The sequence below is a fragment of the Morchella sextelata genome, assembly GCF_020137385.1.
Source record: "Morchella sextelata strain SCLS chromosome Unknown scls_5, whole genome shotgun sequence".
NCBI classification, from domain to species: Eukaryota; Fungi; Ascomycota; class Pezizomycetes; order Pezizales; family Morchellaceae; genus Morchella; species Morchella sextelata.
This window is the reverse complement of record NW_025408620.1, coordinates 1,530,250-1,547,657: the sequence shown is the minus strand read 5'-3', so window position 1 is coordinate 1,547,657 and position 17,408 is coordinate 1,530,250. Positions and strand designations below refer to the sequence as shown.

The 17,408-nt window shown below is 45.0% G+C and overlaps 3 protein-coding genes across 3 annotated transcripts; 1 reads left to right on the top strand and 2 right to left on the bottom strand.

The window, feature by feature from the left end:
• Nucleotides 1-4,300: 4,300 nt before the first annotated feature.
• Nucleotides 4,301-5,465, top strand: H6S33_010937 (uncharacterized protein; the record flags this gene model as incomplete). The annotated part of the gene is made up of 4 exons (XM_044842311.1): nt 4,301-4,414; nt 4,473-4,674; nt 4,729-5,209; nt 5,273-5,465. 4 exons carry the CDS (start codon nt 4,301-4,303, stop codon nt 5,463-5,465), a joined length of 990 nt encoding a protein of 329 aa, XP_044696867.1.
• A 5,492-nt stretch (nt 5,466-10,957) lies between these two features.
• On the bottom strand, nt 10,958-11,621 carry H6S33_010936 (uncharacterized protein; the record flags this gene model as incomplete). The annotated part of the gene is made up of 1 exon (XM_044842310.1): nt 10,958-11,621. A coding segment is annotated over one exon (664 nt), but the record flags the coding sequence as incomplete, so codon positions are not given.
• A 3,906-nt stretch (nt 11,622-15,527) lies between these two features.
• Nucleotides 15,528-17,408, bottom strand: H6S33_010935 (uncharacterized protein; the record flags this gene model as incomplete). The annotated part of the gene is made up of 4 exons (XM_044842309.1): nt 15,528-16,470; nt 16,549-16,637; nt 16,690-16,709; nt 16,766-17,408. 4 exons carry the CDS (start codon nt 17,406-17,408, stop codon nt 15,528-15,530), a joined length of 1,695 nt encoding a protein of 564 aa, XP_044696865.1.

Below are 17,408 nucleotides of genomic sequence, written 5' to 3'. Positions count from 1 at the left end.
AGTGACAGGAGCGATCGGTGAAACCCTATTTTCATGTTCGCATACAACTTAGGCCCTGTTCGGACGGACGTGGTATTCAATACTGTGGTAAATTCGGCTACATGGTATCATACTCTGAGATAAAACCAAGTATTCGCTAAAGACAAAAGTGTTCGGATGGAGTTGAGATTACTGTTGGGTTAAGGCACCGTATTTGTGGCGTATTCATGGTATCAAAAGGAATAACTTGGGCCATCCGAACACTCAAATACTACACTGACTTACACCTTCCTACACGGGGTGAACACCATGGTATTGACGTCCGTCCGGACAGAGCCTTATGTTCCCACTTAGCAACATTCCCGCCAGCGGAACTTCACCACAAAGACCCTGGTATTTCTATCACCGCCGCCGAGCGCATACGCCAGGCAATACACAGGCCGGAGGAGCAAAAGATGATTGCGCCCGGGCTCGAACCGGGGACCACTTGCGTGTGAGGCAAGTGTGATAACCAACTACACCACGCAACCAATGAGATGGTGTTTCAGCTGTTTATTGCACTTGTGAATGTTTGCTGGGGTTTACGGGTTACGTAAGATGTAGGGGAGGGAGTGTAGGGGTGGGGATTATGTAAGATGCGCAGGGTTCGACATGGGTGGAGAGGTCTCGGGCGAGAGTCGTGAGGAAATAGAGTATCACGATGTGGCCGAAGCTAGTAGAGGTCAGCTTTGAGGAGTGGAAGGCAATGTGGCTGGTGATACGTCACGGAGTGGATGCAAGGCGGTTTTCATGATTGGATACGATACATTTGGACTCGACCATTGGTTGCGTAGAACGATATTCTTTTTTATCTTGCATTCTATTTAGACAAAAACCGCAAGATGTGTATCCTACATACTCATACTTGTATCAAGGACAGAATATAGGAGCGCGCAATATACAGAGAATCACGAGAACATCCGTCGCTCTCGATCTGTTCCACTTGGGATATTTATCTGACGGTATCATAGAATAATTTCACTACATATCCTCTTTCTATGCAGCTCTTACTATGAAGAAATCTGCGGCATATATATCTTTACTTCTCAGTCTCTCGTCCATTGTATAGGGCTCCATTTCTCGGTGTTGAGGTTTAATTCTTGCGGCGGAGATCAGTTGGGAGAGAAAAGGACTTGGTCTGTTTTTGCGATTCACAACCTTTTGCCGAAAAAACCGTGGTGGTTGATATCATATGAACGGTTAAGTAAGTGGTAATATGCACCGCTACGTGTATGTACGACGTACCTTTTGGGCTGATTTCGCGTCAATGCTACGCCGTTGATTGATAGATATAGTAATACTCTAAGTTAGGTTTTATGTAGCTCCTGAACGCCGCATGGTGAGCTACACACGAATCACTACAAGTCCTGAATACGGAGGAAGGGATATATTCTAGACACTACTTTTCTATACGCTCGGATCTATTTTACATGAGCTGTGAATGTTCTTGCGAGAAGTCTTGGCAAGTTTCATCTAAAATCACAAATCACACCTATACTAGGTCACCTAACTCCTGTCATAACTGTTCCTCAGGTGTAAAATTTGCATTTTGAGATCCCTAGCATGCATACTTTCTATCTGTCCTCGCGATATCCAGAACATCTAGCGGTGTTATTGCATTTCGGGCAAATATCACATTTTGGTCAATTTTGTTGCCGTATGTTGACTTGAACAAGAACTATCGTGCCGGAAAGGTTGGTAAAATTACAGCCGGGTCCATCAGAATATTTTTGACTGCGGTGGTGATACATGCAGCTTTTTTTACAGTATTCTTGCAGCATGTGAGTTAATTACTTAGTACATGTATGTATTCTCACCCGATGCCGCATCACATCACTAACGGTGCGAATTACATCGCATTTTTTTGTATTGTACTTTACATTTAGTATTCATTCTCAATCATTCATAACGATTCTATGCCCCTTAATGCTGCATTGTACTGTTGTTATAAAATATCCACTTTAAATGCTTACATATTATATCCCAAGCCAGCGATACCCCTTAGAGGCGCCTGTGCGAAAGTAATTGTATGCGTCTGTCGTACCATCTAAACACACGCTCTTAGTAATCCAAACCGTGTCCACAAAGTACTCCCCCAAAGCCGGTGTTTCTCCGACCAATCACTCATCATCTCTCTCTCCACCTTCACCCTTGCTTGTGCAGCTGCTATATACCCATATTTCGCCGGGGGCAGCTAGCATCGTCTCTCCAGGAGCCAGAGAAATCTCGGGAGGTACCGCAAGCTGCGGTCGTGGGAATAAACAAGCCTCTCGGAGGTTTCTAGGGGTCATCGCCGAGCCTTTTGAAAACAGGGCCTGGTGAAGGAACCCTAACCCTGGGGATAGGCGAGTGAGGAGAGGTGATTTTGTGGATTTGGTTTGCAGTATGTACTCAATGATTCTCTTCAAAGATACTGAGCGAGCTTAGTTTGTTTTATGACTCACAGGCGGGTATTGTGTCGCGACTAATAGCCGATTGTGTATAGTTACTCGATTTCATCGCTGCATTCTAAGGTATTATTTGTTCACGAAACGACAAGCCTTTCTTGCGTTTTTCGTATCGATCGGCTTAAACATCAAGATCTACCGCATGTCAATATTTACAGAATTCGGGGAATTGGTCCACCGAAGGCTTGAGAGCGACATTTACGTTCCTGATTACGAGGCGAGAAGAGGTTTCCGTTTGTGTTGTCCATTTCAAGGCATGCCCAATATATATCTGAAAGCGAATATCTGGTTGACGTGAAATACCCGTTGGCTGACGTGACAGAATGTTGCAGAGTTATATGACCCTGGCCAATTTGCAGCGGAAGAGAAGCCCCCAGATCCGCTGCGCTTCGGGTCAAAGTAGGACAAGACCGGTGGATGTTTCAAGAACAACGTATTGCGAAATGCTTGTCGCTGAAGATGACATTTTGAGGGGGGGGTAAATTAAAGTACATACCAGTTTCCCTCCCAAAACTGTGCTTCCCGGAAGCTCGGCATCTATTCGTGGGGGATTTCCAAGGGTCTTTGTTTTAGCCAAGACCTCGATATTAGCACAATAGGTACAGACATACGTACCCCGCAAAACTCTCCGCGCACGGAGAAAAGAGTAATGAAGCTCTATTTGGCTTAGAATTACTCGCTCATATACCTGCATGATGTCTATATAGGCTGAGATTACTGATTGTCGAGTTCCTCTCGGCCCTCTCGTCTACCATATTGATTACACGGGTGTGATCTTCACCCCGACTCTCTGGCAAGGGACAACAACAGGATCCGGTTTTGCAGATATTAGGTAGCCCCATATCATATGTCGGCCTATCATGGCGTGAACTCCGACCCAGGCCGCGACGCTCGAATTCTTGTTCTATATTGATGGATCTCGATCAAGGTCCCAGGGTAACATTGTTGTTGCCTATAATTCTGAAACTACCGGGTCCGGATCATTGGCGTGATGGCTACACATTGAGAGAAACTACAGAATAGCAGTTGAAACGATACACCGACTTCGTTAAGGGGATACTACACTCGTACCGTTCAATATTTGGCGGACGGGTGCTATGCAGCACGAGGTGCGCAAGATTTGTTCGGGGTACGGGTGAAAAGCTTCTCGTCTGCAGTTGCACGAAAAGCAATTTAAGCTCGCCGCCAATGCTGCATGAGATCTTGAATCCCCGTATTTGCTATAATAAATGTGCTCACTATGGCTAGAAAACCGGAAACACGACAAAGATCGACACCAACCCCCGCACGTAGAGGGTCCTTTGATAGGCAGGCACATTGCGCTGCGACACCTACTCTACTGCCAAGGCATGTGAAAATCTCCCCGTTTTCAGAAGGCTTGTAAGAATCTCTCGGCGACCAGGGCCGACTCTGAAGCTCTGCAGACCCAGACCCCCGGAATTTCTTTCCTCAATACTTCCCGCATGGCGTTGCTTAATACCGAAAAGTGTCAAGATCTGCGTATGGCTCCTCTCGTGGCATGGTTATTTGTATATCTCTTTCAGGACAGCTCCAAATTCGTACTTGGGATCGGCAGTGCAATACTGTAGTTCGTCCCTAGAGCTGTGAGAACTCTCTCGCTAAAAGATCCTCCGACTACCGACCGAGCCTTTCATGATGATTACAATGGCGCGATATCGCTCCGTGATACCAGAATATGCCAAAGTCGATACTCCAGAGTCCAGCTATAAAGAAGCTGCAATTCCGCTGATTGAAATTTTTTCTCTTCTCTCACCATCACAACAGAGTTCTCTGTCTCGATACCTCTCCCTTGATCTCGGTTTCAATCTTTTACAATGAAGTTCTCGCTCCCTCTTCTCGCGGTCTGCTTGACGCAGCTAGTTTCTGCAATTCCAGCATCTATCAGCAAGCGCGCTGTTACCGGATACAGCACAACTGCTTCCGTTGGTGTAAGTTTAACTCTCAAACCTTTGAAAAACTAGATACTTACACAGTCGTGGTATCTAGTTCGCTACCCAGAATGGCGGAACCACTGGTGGTTCGGGCGGTACTGTCACTACCGTGACTACCCTTGCCGCACTTGAAGCCGCTGTTGCAGGTGACGAGAAAAAAATTGTCATTATCTCCGGCACCCTCACCTCCACAGAAAGTGAGGGCGTTGCTGTTAGGCCCGGTTCCAACACCTCGATTCTTGGTGCTCAGGGTGCTAGTAAGTCTTCACCCGCATATTTCTATAAAAACGATAATTACTAATGATTTTCAGCCCTTGTCAACATTGGAATCAGAATTATCGACGTGAGCAACGTTATCGTTCGTGGTCTCACCATTCAGAAGGTTCTTGCGTCCACCGATGCTATTGCCATTCAGGCCGCCACAAACGTCTGGATCGATCACAATGACCTCTCCTCTGATCTGGACCATGACAAAGACTACTACGACGGCCTGCTCGATATCACCCACGCTGCTGACTGGGTCACCGTCTCCTACAACTACCTCCACGACCACTGGAAGGCATCTCTTGTTGGACACTCTGACAGCAACAGTGCCGAGGACACTGGCCATCTCACTGTTACTTACCACCACAACTACTGGAAGAACTTGAACTCCCGTGGTCCTTCTTTCCGCTTCGGAACCGGCCACATCTTCAACAACTACTACGACACCCTCAATGACGGAATCAACACCCGTGATGGTGCGCAGTTGTTGATTGAGAACAACGTCTTTGTCAACACTGAGGATGCGATGTAGGCTCTCCGCTCTCCCGTAATCTTTCCCGTTGTGGAGTAAATATTAATTCGAGTGAACAGCTACTCCACCGATGCCGGCTATGCTGTCGCCACCGGAAACGACTTGGGCATCGGCACCAACGAGGCCCTCGTGGGAACTATCACCCCGTCTAGTCTCCCCTACACTTACACTCTTGACACCACCAGCGCCGTCACCTCCGGTGTCCCCACTTCCGCTGGTGCCACCGTCTGGTTCAGCTCCAGCACCGCTTAAATTTAGACTAGTTCATAGTTGAGAATTCTGGGGGGGTGTAATGGGAGGATACTTTGGAATTGTATTCTAGTACTGTGGTGGTAGATGTAGAAATTTAAAATTGTCATATGACTAGAAGTTGATATCTGTGCACATCTGTCTGTGGTGAGAATCATATGTTGTCACTCGAGGAAATGGCTTGGCGCCTAGTTCCCAAGAGCCCAGAGCTACATCTATATTTGCACAGTGAATTCAGCACGAATGACTAATGAGAAGACCGACCGAGTAAGCAGAAATTGCAGAAGACTGCCGCGCGCATTGAAGATCTCCTTTCTTTGAATCTACCGCCGGTATTTGAAGCAAATTAGCCTTAGTTTGTTCATTCCACACATATGGTGCGGCTGGTCTTAAAGGTGTACCGCCATGACAACGGGTTGGAACGCCAAGACTTTCAAGTGGTCAACGACCATCAATACATGAAATACAAAATATTTTTTAACTTTATGAATAATGCTCCTAAATTCGCCAGATTTTAAACGTGGGTTCTTGTGGTGTGTCCGCTAAAATAGAGACTTTCGAGCAAGAAATCCCTTGAGTTTAATTTTTGATCATTTTGGTACCATTACGGAAGATTTTTTAAACTGTACTAGCATTATGAATATAGATCCAAATGATTCCGGATTTTCAGTAGGGATTCTTAGAGAGTTTAGTATGTAATTAGAGGTACCGTTCATCAAATTGCTCCAAGTTTATTTTTTGATATTTTTTGCACCTATAGTAAGACTACAAGAAATTATATTTTACTACTAGTAACCCTCCTGTGACTCTTATAAGCTTTCACTCTGAACTCTTCAGTACCATATATAACTCCCGCCCTATATGTATCCATAATTCTCAACGATTTGCTCCACCATTTGGGTATCAAATCTGATGCCCATGTGAGTGCTAGGGGTACATTTTCTCTAAGAGACTTTATATCATAACCACAATTATTTCGGGTATACAGCTTTACCCTAGCCCAGAAGTACTCAATCCAATTGAGTTCGCAATGGAATCTAGGGTAGAATAAAACTCTGTGTCCTCTACCCTCTACTACTTCTTGAACTCTACCTTTTTGTGACAGAAAATCTGGTTGTTGAGATATGAGTTTGCGGGCACAGCAATTGGCTACTGCTTCAGAGTGTTTTCTCTGCTCTTTGGGGACATTACTCCGTTGAGTGCAGTCCAGATATAGGCCCTCTTTGGGCCATAAGCCTCTTTCTTTTAAAATGACTTCTAAACCTTTAGGTTCTCCCCATAATGATTTCGGGATTTTTCTCTCCCTCTGTCCATAACACATCTTCTGAACCATTCTGACTCCGTTTTTATCCATATACCATCCGTCTCTCATATGTGGTTGTGACCCCCCTGACCCTTTATTCATTTTTGTCCCCCTCAATGCATCTGAAGCAAATGCACTATGTATAACGGGGACTATGGGCGTAGGAACTATGAAGCCAAGGAATACAACCGAGGCGAAGACGTGGACGTAGGAGGTTCGTGGACTATGGACTATGGAGCCGAAGGGTACACCTAAGGCAAGAACGGGAACTGTGGACTATGGACTATGGATGGTTGTACCTGGTCTAGTATACCGGGTAAACCCTATGACGTAGCGCGAACCAAATAGTATTCGTGACTGTAAAGTACAGAGGTTGCATAAAGAGAAAAGGAAAAGAAAGAGAAACAAGAAATCACGAGACAACGCCCCCCTTATATATCCATACCCTATCCCAATGCTGACTCATACTCTTCGCGTAACAGAAACAGAAAGAACATAATAGAAACCCACTTCGCTAAATCCAACCACACTGCATAACCCTTCCTCTTGGTACCCTAACACCTCGCATGACCAAACCACATGGCTGCCGTTACAGACCACTCCCCCCTCTACGGCCTACCTCCTGGTAGGCTTAGGCTTCCGTGGATATCGTTTGTGAAATCGTTTGACAATATCGGGCGAATGTTCGACATCCGACAATGGCTGCCACGAAGCTTCGTCATAATCGGCATACTTAACCAAGTATTCAAATCTTCCCCGACGATCCCTGGAATCCAAAATATCCTCGACTTCCCACTCCTCCTGTCCTTCAACTTCGACCGGCGGTGGTGGTAACTGTTGTTGTCCTGGTAAAGGATCGTTTGCTGCAGACGACAATAAAGAGACATGGAATACGGGATGAACTTTCATGGAACGAGGAAGTTCCAACTCATAGGCATAAGGACTAACGATCCGCTTCACGATGTATGGTCCAATACGTTTCCAGTCAAGTTTCTTCGATGGTCGTTTGGTGAGGACATGGCGTGTTGATAAGAAAACTCGATCTCCTACTCGATAGTGAGGTGCTGGAGTTCGACGTATATTGGCGGACTCTTCTTGAATCCTTTGCGCTCGAAATAATTCATCCTTTAGAAAATCCAATATATCCTTCATCTCCCTTGCAATACTATTGGCCTGATCCTCCGCTGTCGTCCTACCATGTTCCAAAGGACCAAAAGTCATTCTTGGATTCCTCCCTGAGTTGGCGTAAAATGGAGAGATTCTCGTCGTTTCAGAAGCATGGTTATTTGTTGCAAACTCGGCCATTGGCAACCATCGAACCCAGTCGTCCTGTTGATAAGAAACATAACTTCGAAGGTATTGTTCCATCACAGCATTGATTCTTTCCGTTTGTCCATCCGTCTGGGGGTGAAACGCTGTAGAGAATTTTGGCGATATTTCCAAACGATCGCAAAGGGACCTCCAGAATTCCGCAACAAATTGTGTCCCTCGATCAGATACCATAGTTTCAGGGAGTCCATGTAATTTCCAAACATTATCGATATATAACCTCGCTACTTCTTTTGAATCCGCCTCTTTAGTTGTGGGTATGAAATGTCGCATTTTAGTTAGTCTATCCACCACAACTAGAATTGCATTGTACCCATCACTCTCCGGAAGGTCTGTAACAAAATCCATCGATACATCCATCCATGGTCCATCAGGTATTGGCATAGGTCGGAGTACTCCGTAGGGCGCATTGCGTGATGCCTTGCTACGGGCACACACATTGCAATTCCTAACATACTGATCGACATAATTTCGCATTCGTGGCCAGTAGTATTCTCGATTCAGGAGTTCCAAAGTCTTTGCTCTGCCTGGATGACCTGCCGATGGGTTATCATGGTATTCTTTTAGAAGTTTTATTCGAAGGTCATTGTCGTCCGGTACGTAGAGTGCGCCACGATAAAGTAGCCGACCATTGTTGTCCTCCGTACATTCAGCAAGTGAAATTTTATTCGAATGGCGAACGCCATTCCGAAGCATCGCAAGGATTTTGTTCGGGAAACTGTCAACTTGATAAGCATTTGAAAACAACTCTTCTACAGTGGACATTCCTTCAGCGGATTCATTTGAAAAAGAACCCGCGAACAAACTTAGCTTTGAATCCAAATTTTTTCGCTTTAAAACCACCTGGCTTTGATGCGTCAACCGTTCATCCCCCTCCTCAGGTAGGTCACCCGACTTCCTAGTCAATGCATCCGGCTTTGCTCCTTGTTTCCCTGGTCTAAATTGAATGACAAAATCGAAACGTGAAAGAAATTCCGACCAACGGGCTTGTCGACGGTTTAATAACTTTGTTGACATGAAATATTCGAGGTTCCGATGGTCGCTAAGAACTTCAATTGGGAATTGTGCCCCCTCTAAATAATGTCGCCATTCCTCAAAACATCGTACGATTGCCAGGAGTTCTTTATCATAGATCTCATAGTTACATTCCGCAGGGGAATGTTTCTTAGAGAAGAAAGCGACTGGATGTAGAATTCCTTCGTCGTCACGTTGGGACAGAATTCCAGCAGAAACATAGTCGGATGCATCGGTTTCTACCACGATTTTCCGATCCGGATCAAAGTGCATTAGTATGGGTGCCGTTGTGAACATCCTTTTCAATGTCTGGAATGCTTCCTCCCTTTCATCCGTCCATTCAAATTTAACATTTTTCTTGGTCAGAGCTGTAAGCGGAGCAACAATTTTTGAATACCCTAATATAAAACGCCGATAGAAATTCGCAAATCCCAGAAATACTTGAATATCATGGAGATTCCTTGGTGTGGACCATTCCAAAACATCGACAACTTTCTTTGGATCCATCCTATTCCCATCCGGGGTGAGAATAAGGCCGAGATACTTCGTTTCCTGGACTATAAATTCACATTTCTCAGGCTTAAGGTGAACATGATTCTCATCAAGTACCTTCAAAACCTTTCGAATGTGCTCTTTGTGTTCTGCCAGGGTTTCCGAGTAGATAAGAATGTCATCTAGGTATGCTGTCACAAATTGGTCGAGGTATGGTCGTAAAATATCATTGATCCAGTGTTGGAACGTAGCAGGGGCATTAGCTAATCCGAACGGCATTACAGTATACTCGAAATGTCCATAACGAGTCCTAAATGCCGTTTTCCATTCGTCTCCCTCCGCTACCCTGATCTGATTGTATCCCCAACGTAGATCCAACTTGGTATAGTACTGTGCCTTCGAAAGTTTAGCCAAAGTTTCCTTTAACAGTGGTAACGGGTATCGATTTTTAATCGTAATCGCATTGAGGCCTCGGTAATCCACACATAGTCGGAGAGTCCCATCACTTTTCTTTACGAATAGTATGGGTGCTCCCGCTGGCGACTCACTGGCTCGAATGAATCCCTTAGGTAGATTTTCGTCAAGGTATTCTCGTAGTGCTTTCAATTCAACCTGGGATAATCCATATATCGGTCCGTACGGTGGTCGTTTACCTTCCTCCAATACGATCTCAATATCATGTGACGGCCGATGTGGTGGAAGGACTGAAGCATCATATTCTTGGAACATATGGAGACGATGGTGGAACTCCTTTGGTACTAGTTGCTTGACGTCGACGGTGGATTCCTCAACTGCTGAAACGACAACAGTATGATGTTCCGGTGGAGGGATCGATATTCCATGGACAGTGACTGTCGTTCCACTGAGTGAACAGTGTTGACAACAGCTTCGAGAGTCAAAAATAAGTAGGTTATTTTTTGGCCGAATGGTGACATCGTGCCGTCGCATCCACGGTATTCCCATCACGATCGGATAATGTCCCAACTTTGTAACGAAACATGAGGCAATTTCTCGGTGACCATGAATATCTAGTGAAACATCGACAATGTGGGTAATTTCTCCTGACTGGATAGGTCTTCCATCCATAACATCTACCTGGCGAGATTTCCTAAGGGGGGTCATTGCAAGATTGTTGTGACGTACAAAGGATTCATCGATAAAAGCATATCCTGATGCTCCAGTATCAATGAGAGCGTAGGTGGGAATGAAAGAGTCGGGATTCTGAGAGACCGAACAGGTAACAACAAGAGAGTCTTCGGACATCTTATCCTCAGACACAGCAGCAGCAGCAGGGAGAACAGGAACAGGTGGCGGGGCTGGCCCCTTTGGTTTGCCATTTTTTACCAAAGGGGCTGACCTTTTAACGCCGGCTTTGGGGATCCATTTTCAAGTGACCTTTCTCGCCAATTGCTAATGGAACGGGGATCTTGGGCGCGAGGAGCCAGGTAACGAGGCTTGGAGACATGGCGAGATTTAACTGTAGCGGTAGAAACGGGGATACGAGAACGAAGATCAGCAATGGTGGCATTGGCTTGGGCCTCCCAGGCTTTTGCAACAGAAGTGATGTGAAGAATCTCATCTTCAACATCAGCGAGGTTCTCGTCGGCAATGGCGAGACTTTCCTGGTGTAGTGCCAGACGGAACCGAAGCTCTTCTTCTTCAGCCTTCGATTCCTCCAGCTCGATCTTCAAAGCAACAATAACCTCGTCGCGACCTCGGATGATCTCGGTAGAATCTTCCTGGTTATCGCACAAGGTTTGCCAAAAATCCAGAGCCTTTTCGTTGGCTGCTTCTAGTTCTGTGGTGAGGCCGGCAATGACCTCTTCCTGAGCTGTGTCGATAACGGGTTCTAGTGGTGCGGGGGTGTCAAGAGGCTTGGTGAGAGCCTCCAAACACTCAGCAATAAGGCCATGAGCCTCCGTAAGTTCTTCGCCGAAGTCTATATCGGCTGGGAGGGGACCATAGGTGGTCAGAAATTCTGAAAGACGCTGTAACAGCGTATCCTGAGTGGTGTCGGACATAGTCGCGACTAGAACTAAGCAAGGTGGTGTTGTATCGGTTGGCTGTAGAAGGATGCAACCTAAGTATAACGGGGACTATGGGCGTAGGAACTATGAAGCCAAGGAATACAACCGAGGCGAAGACGTGGACGTAGGAGGTTCGTGGACTATGGACTATGGAGCCGAAGGGTACACCTAAGGCAAGAACGGGAACTGTGGACTATGGACTATGGATGGTTGTACCTGGTCTAGTATACCGGGTAAACCCTATGACGTAGCGCGAACCAAATAGTATTCGTGACTGTAAAGTACAGAGGTTGCATAAAGAGAAAAGGAAAAGAAAGAGAAACAAGAAATCACGAGACAACGCCCCCCTTATATATCCATACCCTATCCCAATGCTGACTCATACTCTTCGCGTAACAGAAACAGAAAGAACATAATAGAAACCCACTTCGCTAAATCCAACCACACTGCATAACCCTTCCTCTTGGTACCCTAACACCTCGCATGACCAAACCACATGGCTGCCGTTACACTATGACTAGTTGCATTATCAAAGAGGAATAATGCACAGCAACCGGGATGCGCTGCTTCGAAAATAGTTATAGCTGTTAATGTCTGCTGCACTATTTTTTCCTGATCCCACCATATAGCTCCTCCACATTGAATAATTTCGGTTGCCTCTCTCTTATGCAAGCCATATTTGATAAGGTCCCCATCTGACATATTTTTCTCATCTACCCTTAATCTCCCCCATGGAGTAACAAATTCTGAAATATGTATACCCTGTCCCCTAGATTTGCTTCTCAATGGTATATGATCGCCTCTTACCCATTGATAATGAGGGCCATCGTTGGCATTGCATGTACACTCATCATGAGTGACTGGAATAATGAGTTTATGCCCTTCAGGAATAATTGGTATATGCACCTCCACATCTCCATTTTCATGTCTGACAGGATAAGGCATTACCGATGACAGCTCTTCATATGTTTTAAGGAATACCTCCTGCCTATAATTCACCACATCCGGTCTCTCATGTCCATCCTTATAGATATCCTTTTTGACCTCTCCCCAACGATATCCAAGTCGATGAAGCCAATCTTTTGCAGTGGTAGACGAGATACTGAGCTTCTTTCGAAAGAGAGTAGGAGTAGTACTGTACTGTTCAATCTCCTTTAAGGAACTAGATAGCAGAGCCAATTCCGAGTCTTTTTTGATATCAATTTGTGTAGATTTCCAATATTCAGAAACCGCTTTGACAAGCATGTCAGCCCTTAAATCTATTGTCAATAATTAGCATGCGTAAATGAATATAATGATAGTATTTTTACCTGATCCTGCAGTAGCTAAAAACTCCTGCACTGCAATTATAGTCCCCTCATCTTCTAACATGCATAACATTTTCGAGTTTTTTCCCTGACCACTAATTGGCATTTTCCGATGCCTCACCCACTCTTTCTCCAGTCTCAATATTCTCTCCTGTACCTTCCGACCCTTTTGATAGCATATTGCTACATTCATAACACACTCCTTCCTTGTATATTTTTTTTTTAAATTTTTATTATGGTTATCTTTTTTGAGTGTAGTGAGCTGCCAGTTCATGAAAAACAAAACCTGTTGATGCCAAATATAGTCCTGCCCGTTAGGGTGATGCTTAGAGTTAAGTACTCTAAGTATATCCCGAATAGCTATAAGAAATTGAAGTAATATATATCAGTATCTCAAAAACTCTCACAAAAATCACTGATGTTTGAAATATTTGAATTACCTTGATTTAATATCATACACTTAACTGGTACCGATTGGACATTAGGCCAGTTGAATACCGCACTCTCAAGCTCCGCTTTGCCATATTCTCCAATATATAAGGCCTCAACATCATCCTCAATATCCTCAAAATCTCCCTCAGGCTCTTCAGGTTCCTCTGGATTTAATTTGATATTAAGGTGTTGATATTCCCCCCCCTCTCTTGTTACATCTACCCCTGGTATTTCCGCCGGAGTATTTGAACCTAATTCACTGCCAGCTACTGCTCTTGTACTCCTATTACCAGTAGAGGGCCTAGTTGCATTGCTTAGGGAATATAATAATGGAGAAAATGGTCTTGTATTTCTGTCCATGACAAGTTTCTGGAAAGCGTTGGCAAATAAGGTTTTTTGTGCGTTGGCAGCATGTTTTTTTAGGCGCCAAAGGGTAGTTTTGGGTCTCCATGGAGTTTTGATAGGAGTATCTGGAATGACTGTCTTTTTCCTGCCTCTACCTCCCTTCTTAGCTTTTTCCTGGCGGGATTTTTGTGCTTTAGAAATGCGGCCCATCCTTGAAGGTGATATCTGTTGACTTTAAAAAAGTAGTATGAACTAGTAGGAGGTTGTGAGGTGGGGTTATGGCTAAAAAGTAATTCACCCGGGAAATGTGTACATCTGAGCATGGATGTGTATATCTGAGCACGTTCCAAATCCCGATTTCAACACGGAAATATAGGTATTTATTCCACAATAACTATGAACATTATGGACAGATAAAAACTTGGGAACTCTTATTATACTACAAATAGGCTCTCCAAGTTTTCTCAGCTTAATTCATTACCTCAAAGTTCTGGAATAACCAACCCGGATTGTGGTACACCTTACAGGCCGACCGCACCATACAACCTGCTGGCCATGACGTAGTTCTTTCCTTTTTCTTTTCTTCCAGTAAATATTGCAACGGTAAAAATGAAGATCTTATATAAGTCTTGCGTTAGGTTACGCTGTTAGTACTCTACTCCTATGGTGGGTGACACGATATCGGGGCCGGTAAGAGTATATGAACGCCAAATCTATCTCCTCAACAACAACACAATATATTTTTGATTAGAAGCCGTAGAATGATAGAGAATCAAGAGCAGAATCATTCTACAGCCTTTGATTTTAATTATCTTGTGTTGTGGTTGAGGAGATAGAGTTTGAAGTTGGGTGATTTTGGTAGGGAGGCAGGTCAATTTTTTACCCATACAAATTATTAAGGCCGGATCGAAATCCAGTAAAATACCCCTGTCAATCACCATAAAGCACTCGGTTGATTACCAAAAACGGCTATGATCTGCCATCTGTGAGCTCAAAAACACTTGTTTCACTACTAAATAGGTGATGATTTACCTGATGGAGATTTTTACATGTGCCAAGACCGACCCCGATATCGTGTCGCCCACCATACCCCAACCCGCCGTTGTGGCACGCTATTTGCGAATGCTTAGTAATAGATAAATACGTCTAAGCGGTGGCCGAAGTGGGCGAGCAAGTAGGAACGTAGCTTTTCGGAGGGCGATAGATAGGTGTCCAGATGCGGCTATCTCTAGCTTAGTTTTCGTCTTGTTCTTCTCTCATCATCATCACCACCACCGTTTTGTTGTCTCAGATAATCATTTCGCAGAGAAGGATAGATAGACAACACCATACCTGGAGAATAGTTAGGTCTTGGCACCCACATACTATCTAATCTTATCTTGATCTTTTTATAGGCTAGGCTTTGAATCTTTCTTGGAGAGAAATTTCAGGCCAGGGCGGAAAGGAAAACTGTTTGATATAAAAAAACATGTCGCCTTTGGTGCGAGTGTCTTACCTAAAAGCCACCAGTGGAAGTATTTGTTTATAGTTTTGCTCTCTACCGGCGATGGCTGCACAATACTACCAGATGGCTAATTCTTAAATATGGCGCAGAAGACTACTATATGTTACGCCCGAGTAAAGGGTTTATATTTATTCACAAAACTCACGACGAGGGAAGAACAAGGAAAGAATAGCCGTCAGTTAGAAGGTAAACATTCTATTTACTCGCAAAGCTTGGAGTAAAATGCATGTGTTGTTGAAGTTATAGCTGACCAGCAGAGACGAAGATCGTCGTCTCAAAACTTCATACAAATACACATAGTTGCTTACACGATCAAATGGCAGCTCTGCCTAGAATTCCAAGACTCCCGATCTCCTCACGGAGAGATCCCTCCATACGCTCAACCAGTTCCTTCATCTCCCCCTCTAACCTCCGCTTAACCTTCTCCTCAATATTATCGAGCCTCTTTCTCTCCATCGCGATCTTCTCCATGGTATCTTGAAGCTTATGGGTGATTTTGGTGAAGCGATTGGTGATGTCGTCGGTGCAAGCGGTTACAAAAGCCAAGCTAATCTCCTTGACCCTCTCAGCACGATACTGATCTCCGAGGTACTTCATTGTGTACGCAGCAGACGCGGTAAGCTCAGTGAGTCTGGTGCCGTCTAGTATAAGGCGCTTAACAGAGGCTTCGTACAGCTCGTCAAGATCTTCAAAGATCACGGTGACGGATCTCAAATCTCGAGTCCCCAGGGAGATCTCGCCGTTGGAACAGGCCTTGTGAAACATGGCGGTCCAGATATTAAGGGTGACGGCTTGAGCGTGGGTCAAGTCATTGGAAACAAGAAAATCCGGGTAGTATTTTTGCGCATATTCGAAAAAGGCTATTTCGAGATTTCGTTGTAGACATCGGAGGATTGGATGTTGTATGTTCGCAGGGATTGAAATGGGCGGGAGGGCTCCGAGATCCGGAATAGTTATGGACTTAGCGTCAATTTCCCTCAAGCGAGAAGTGTATTCCGAACAGGAAGTTGCAATTGTGGCACAACACGAGGCAGACGTATCATCAATGGTTTTGGGGGCGTCTGTAAAATCGCAACGGGATTTACTGTGTACGCTGCGGAATATGTTGCGATAACCGGTGGTGTCTTTTTCTTGAGTGATTACCCTGGTATTATCGAATATAGGGGAATGTTTTGCTTTTTTCTTCATGCAAAAGCTGCTTTGCTCGATGTGTGTACCCTGAGTGGCCCTTGTAGAAGAATTGGATTCATCAGACCTATTGATTCTTTCGTTAGTATGGATAACTAACTATAGACTAACAAATATATCGATATTTCAAACAGAAGTTACTCACGTCCCGACCGATTTCTGGTCAAACATCCCGCCCTGCTGGTTCTGGTTTTGCCTCAACTTGCCTTCGGCCTCAAGCTCCTCAATATATCCCTGCGATATCATCCTCACCAGAGTCTTAGTGATAATTTGATTATTACGATACCCGCCAGCAGGAGGTTTTATCTTGGTGCGCAGGTCAGGTAAGCGATCAACCAGCCTATTGTACAGCCTAATCTCACCAATAAAGGCTCCTTTGACAAACCCATTATGGGATTTATCCCAAAAGGCCACTTCTTTTGCGGTTCTTTTGATCCACATCACAACCGCCGGTTCATCAGGAGGTACCGGCAGTGCTGCCGATAAGTCTGTCCCCGAGAGTACACCTTCCATTCTTCTGGACTGTTCCCGCATCAGTTCGGCAATCAATCCTTCGTGCTCGATGAGATGCAGAAGCTCTTCACGGACATCTGACGCATCGTGGCCGATATGTATCATCTTAGCTGTCAAACTGCTGCACAGCATATTGTGCAGTCGGATTTGACCCATAAATCTACCGTTCCCACGCAAGAAAGCATGGTGGTAAGCCTTTTCGCGGATCCATTGCCTGAGATCTTCTTTTATCTGGCGAGATAAATCGTAGAAGTGTTTTAAATTGGGATTGGTAGAAGGAGTAGTGGGGGGTGCAGGCCTAAAGATGGGCCCAGTAGAAAGAGTCCTGGGAGGTGCAGGCCTAAAGATAGGCCCAGTAGAAAGAGTCCTGGGAGGTGCAGGCCTAAAGATAGGCTCAGTAGAAGGAGTCTTGGGAGGTGCAGGCCTAAAGATGGGCTCAGTGTGACTGGATGTCCTCGGTGGACATTCATCGGGGAAGTAGCATCTCGACAT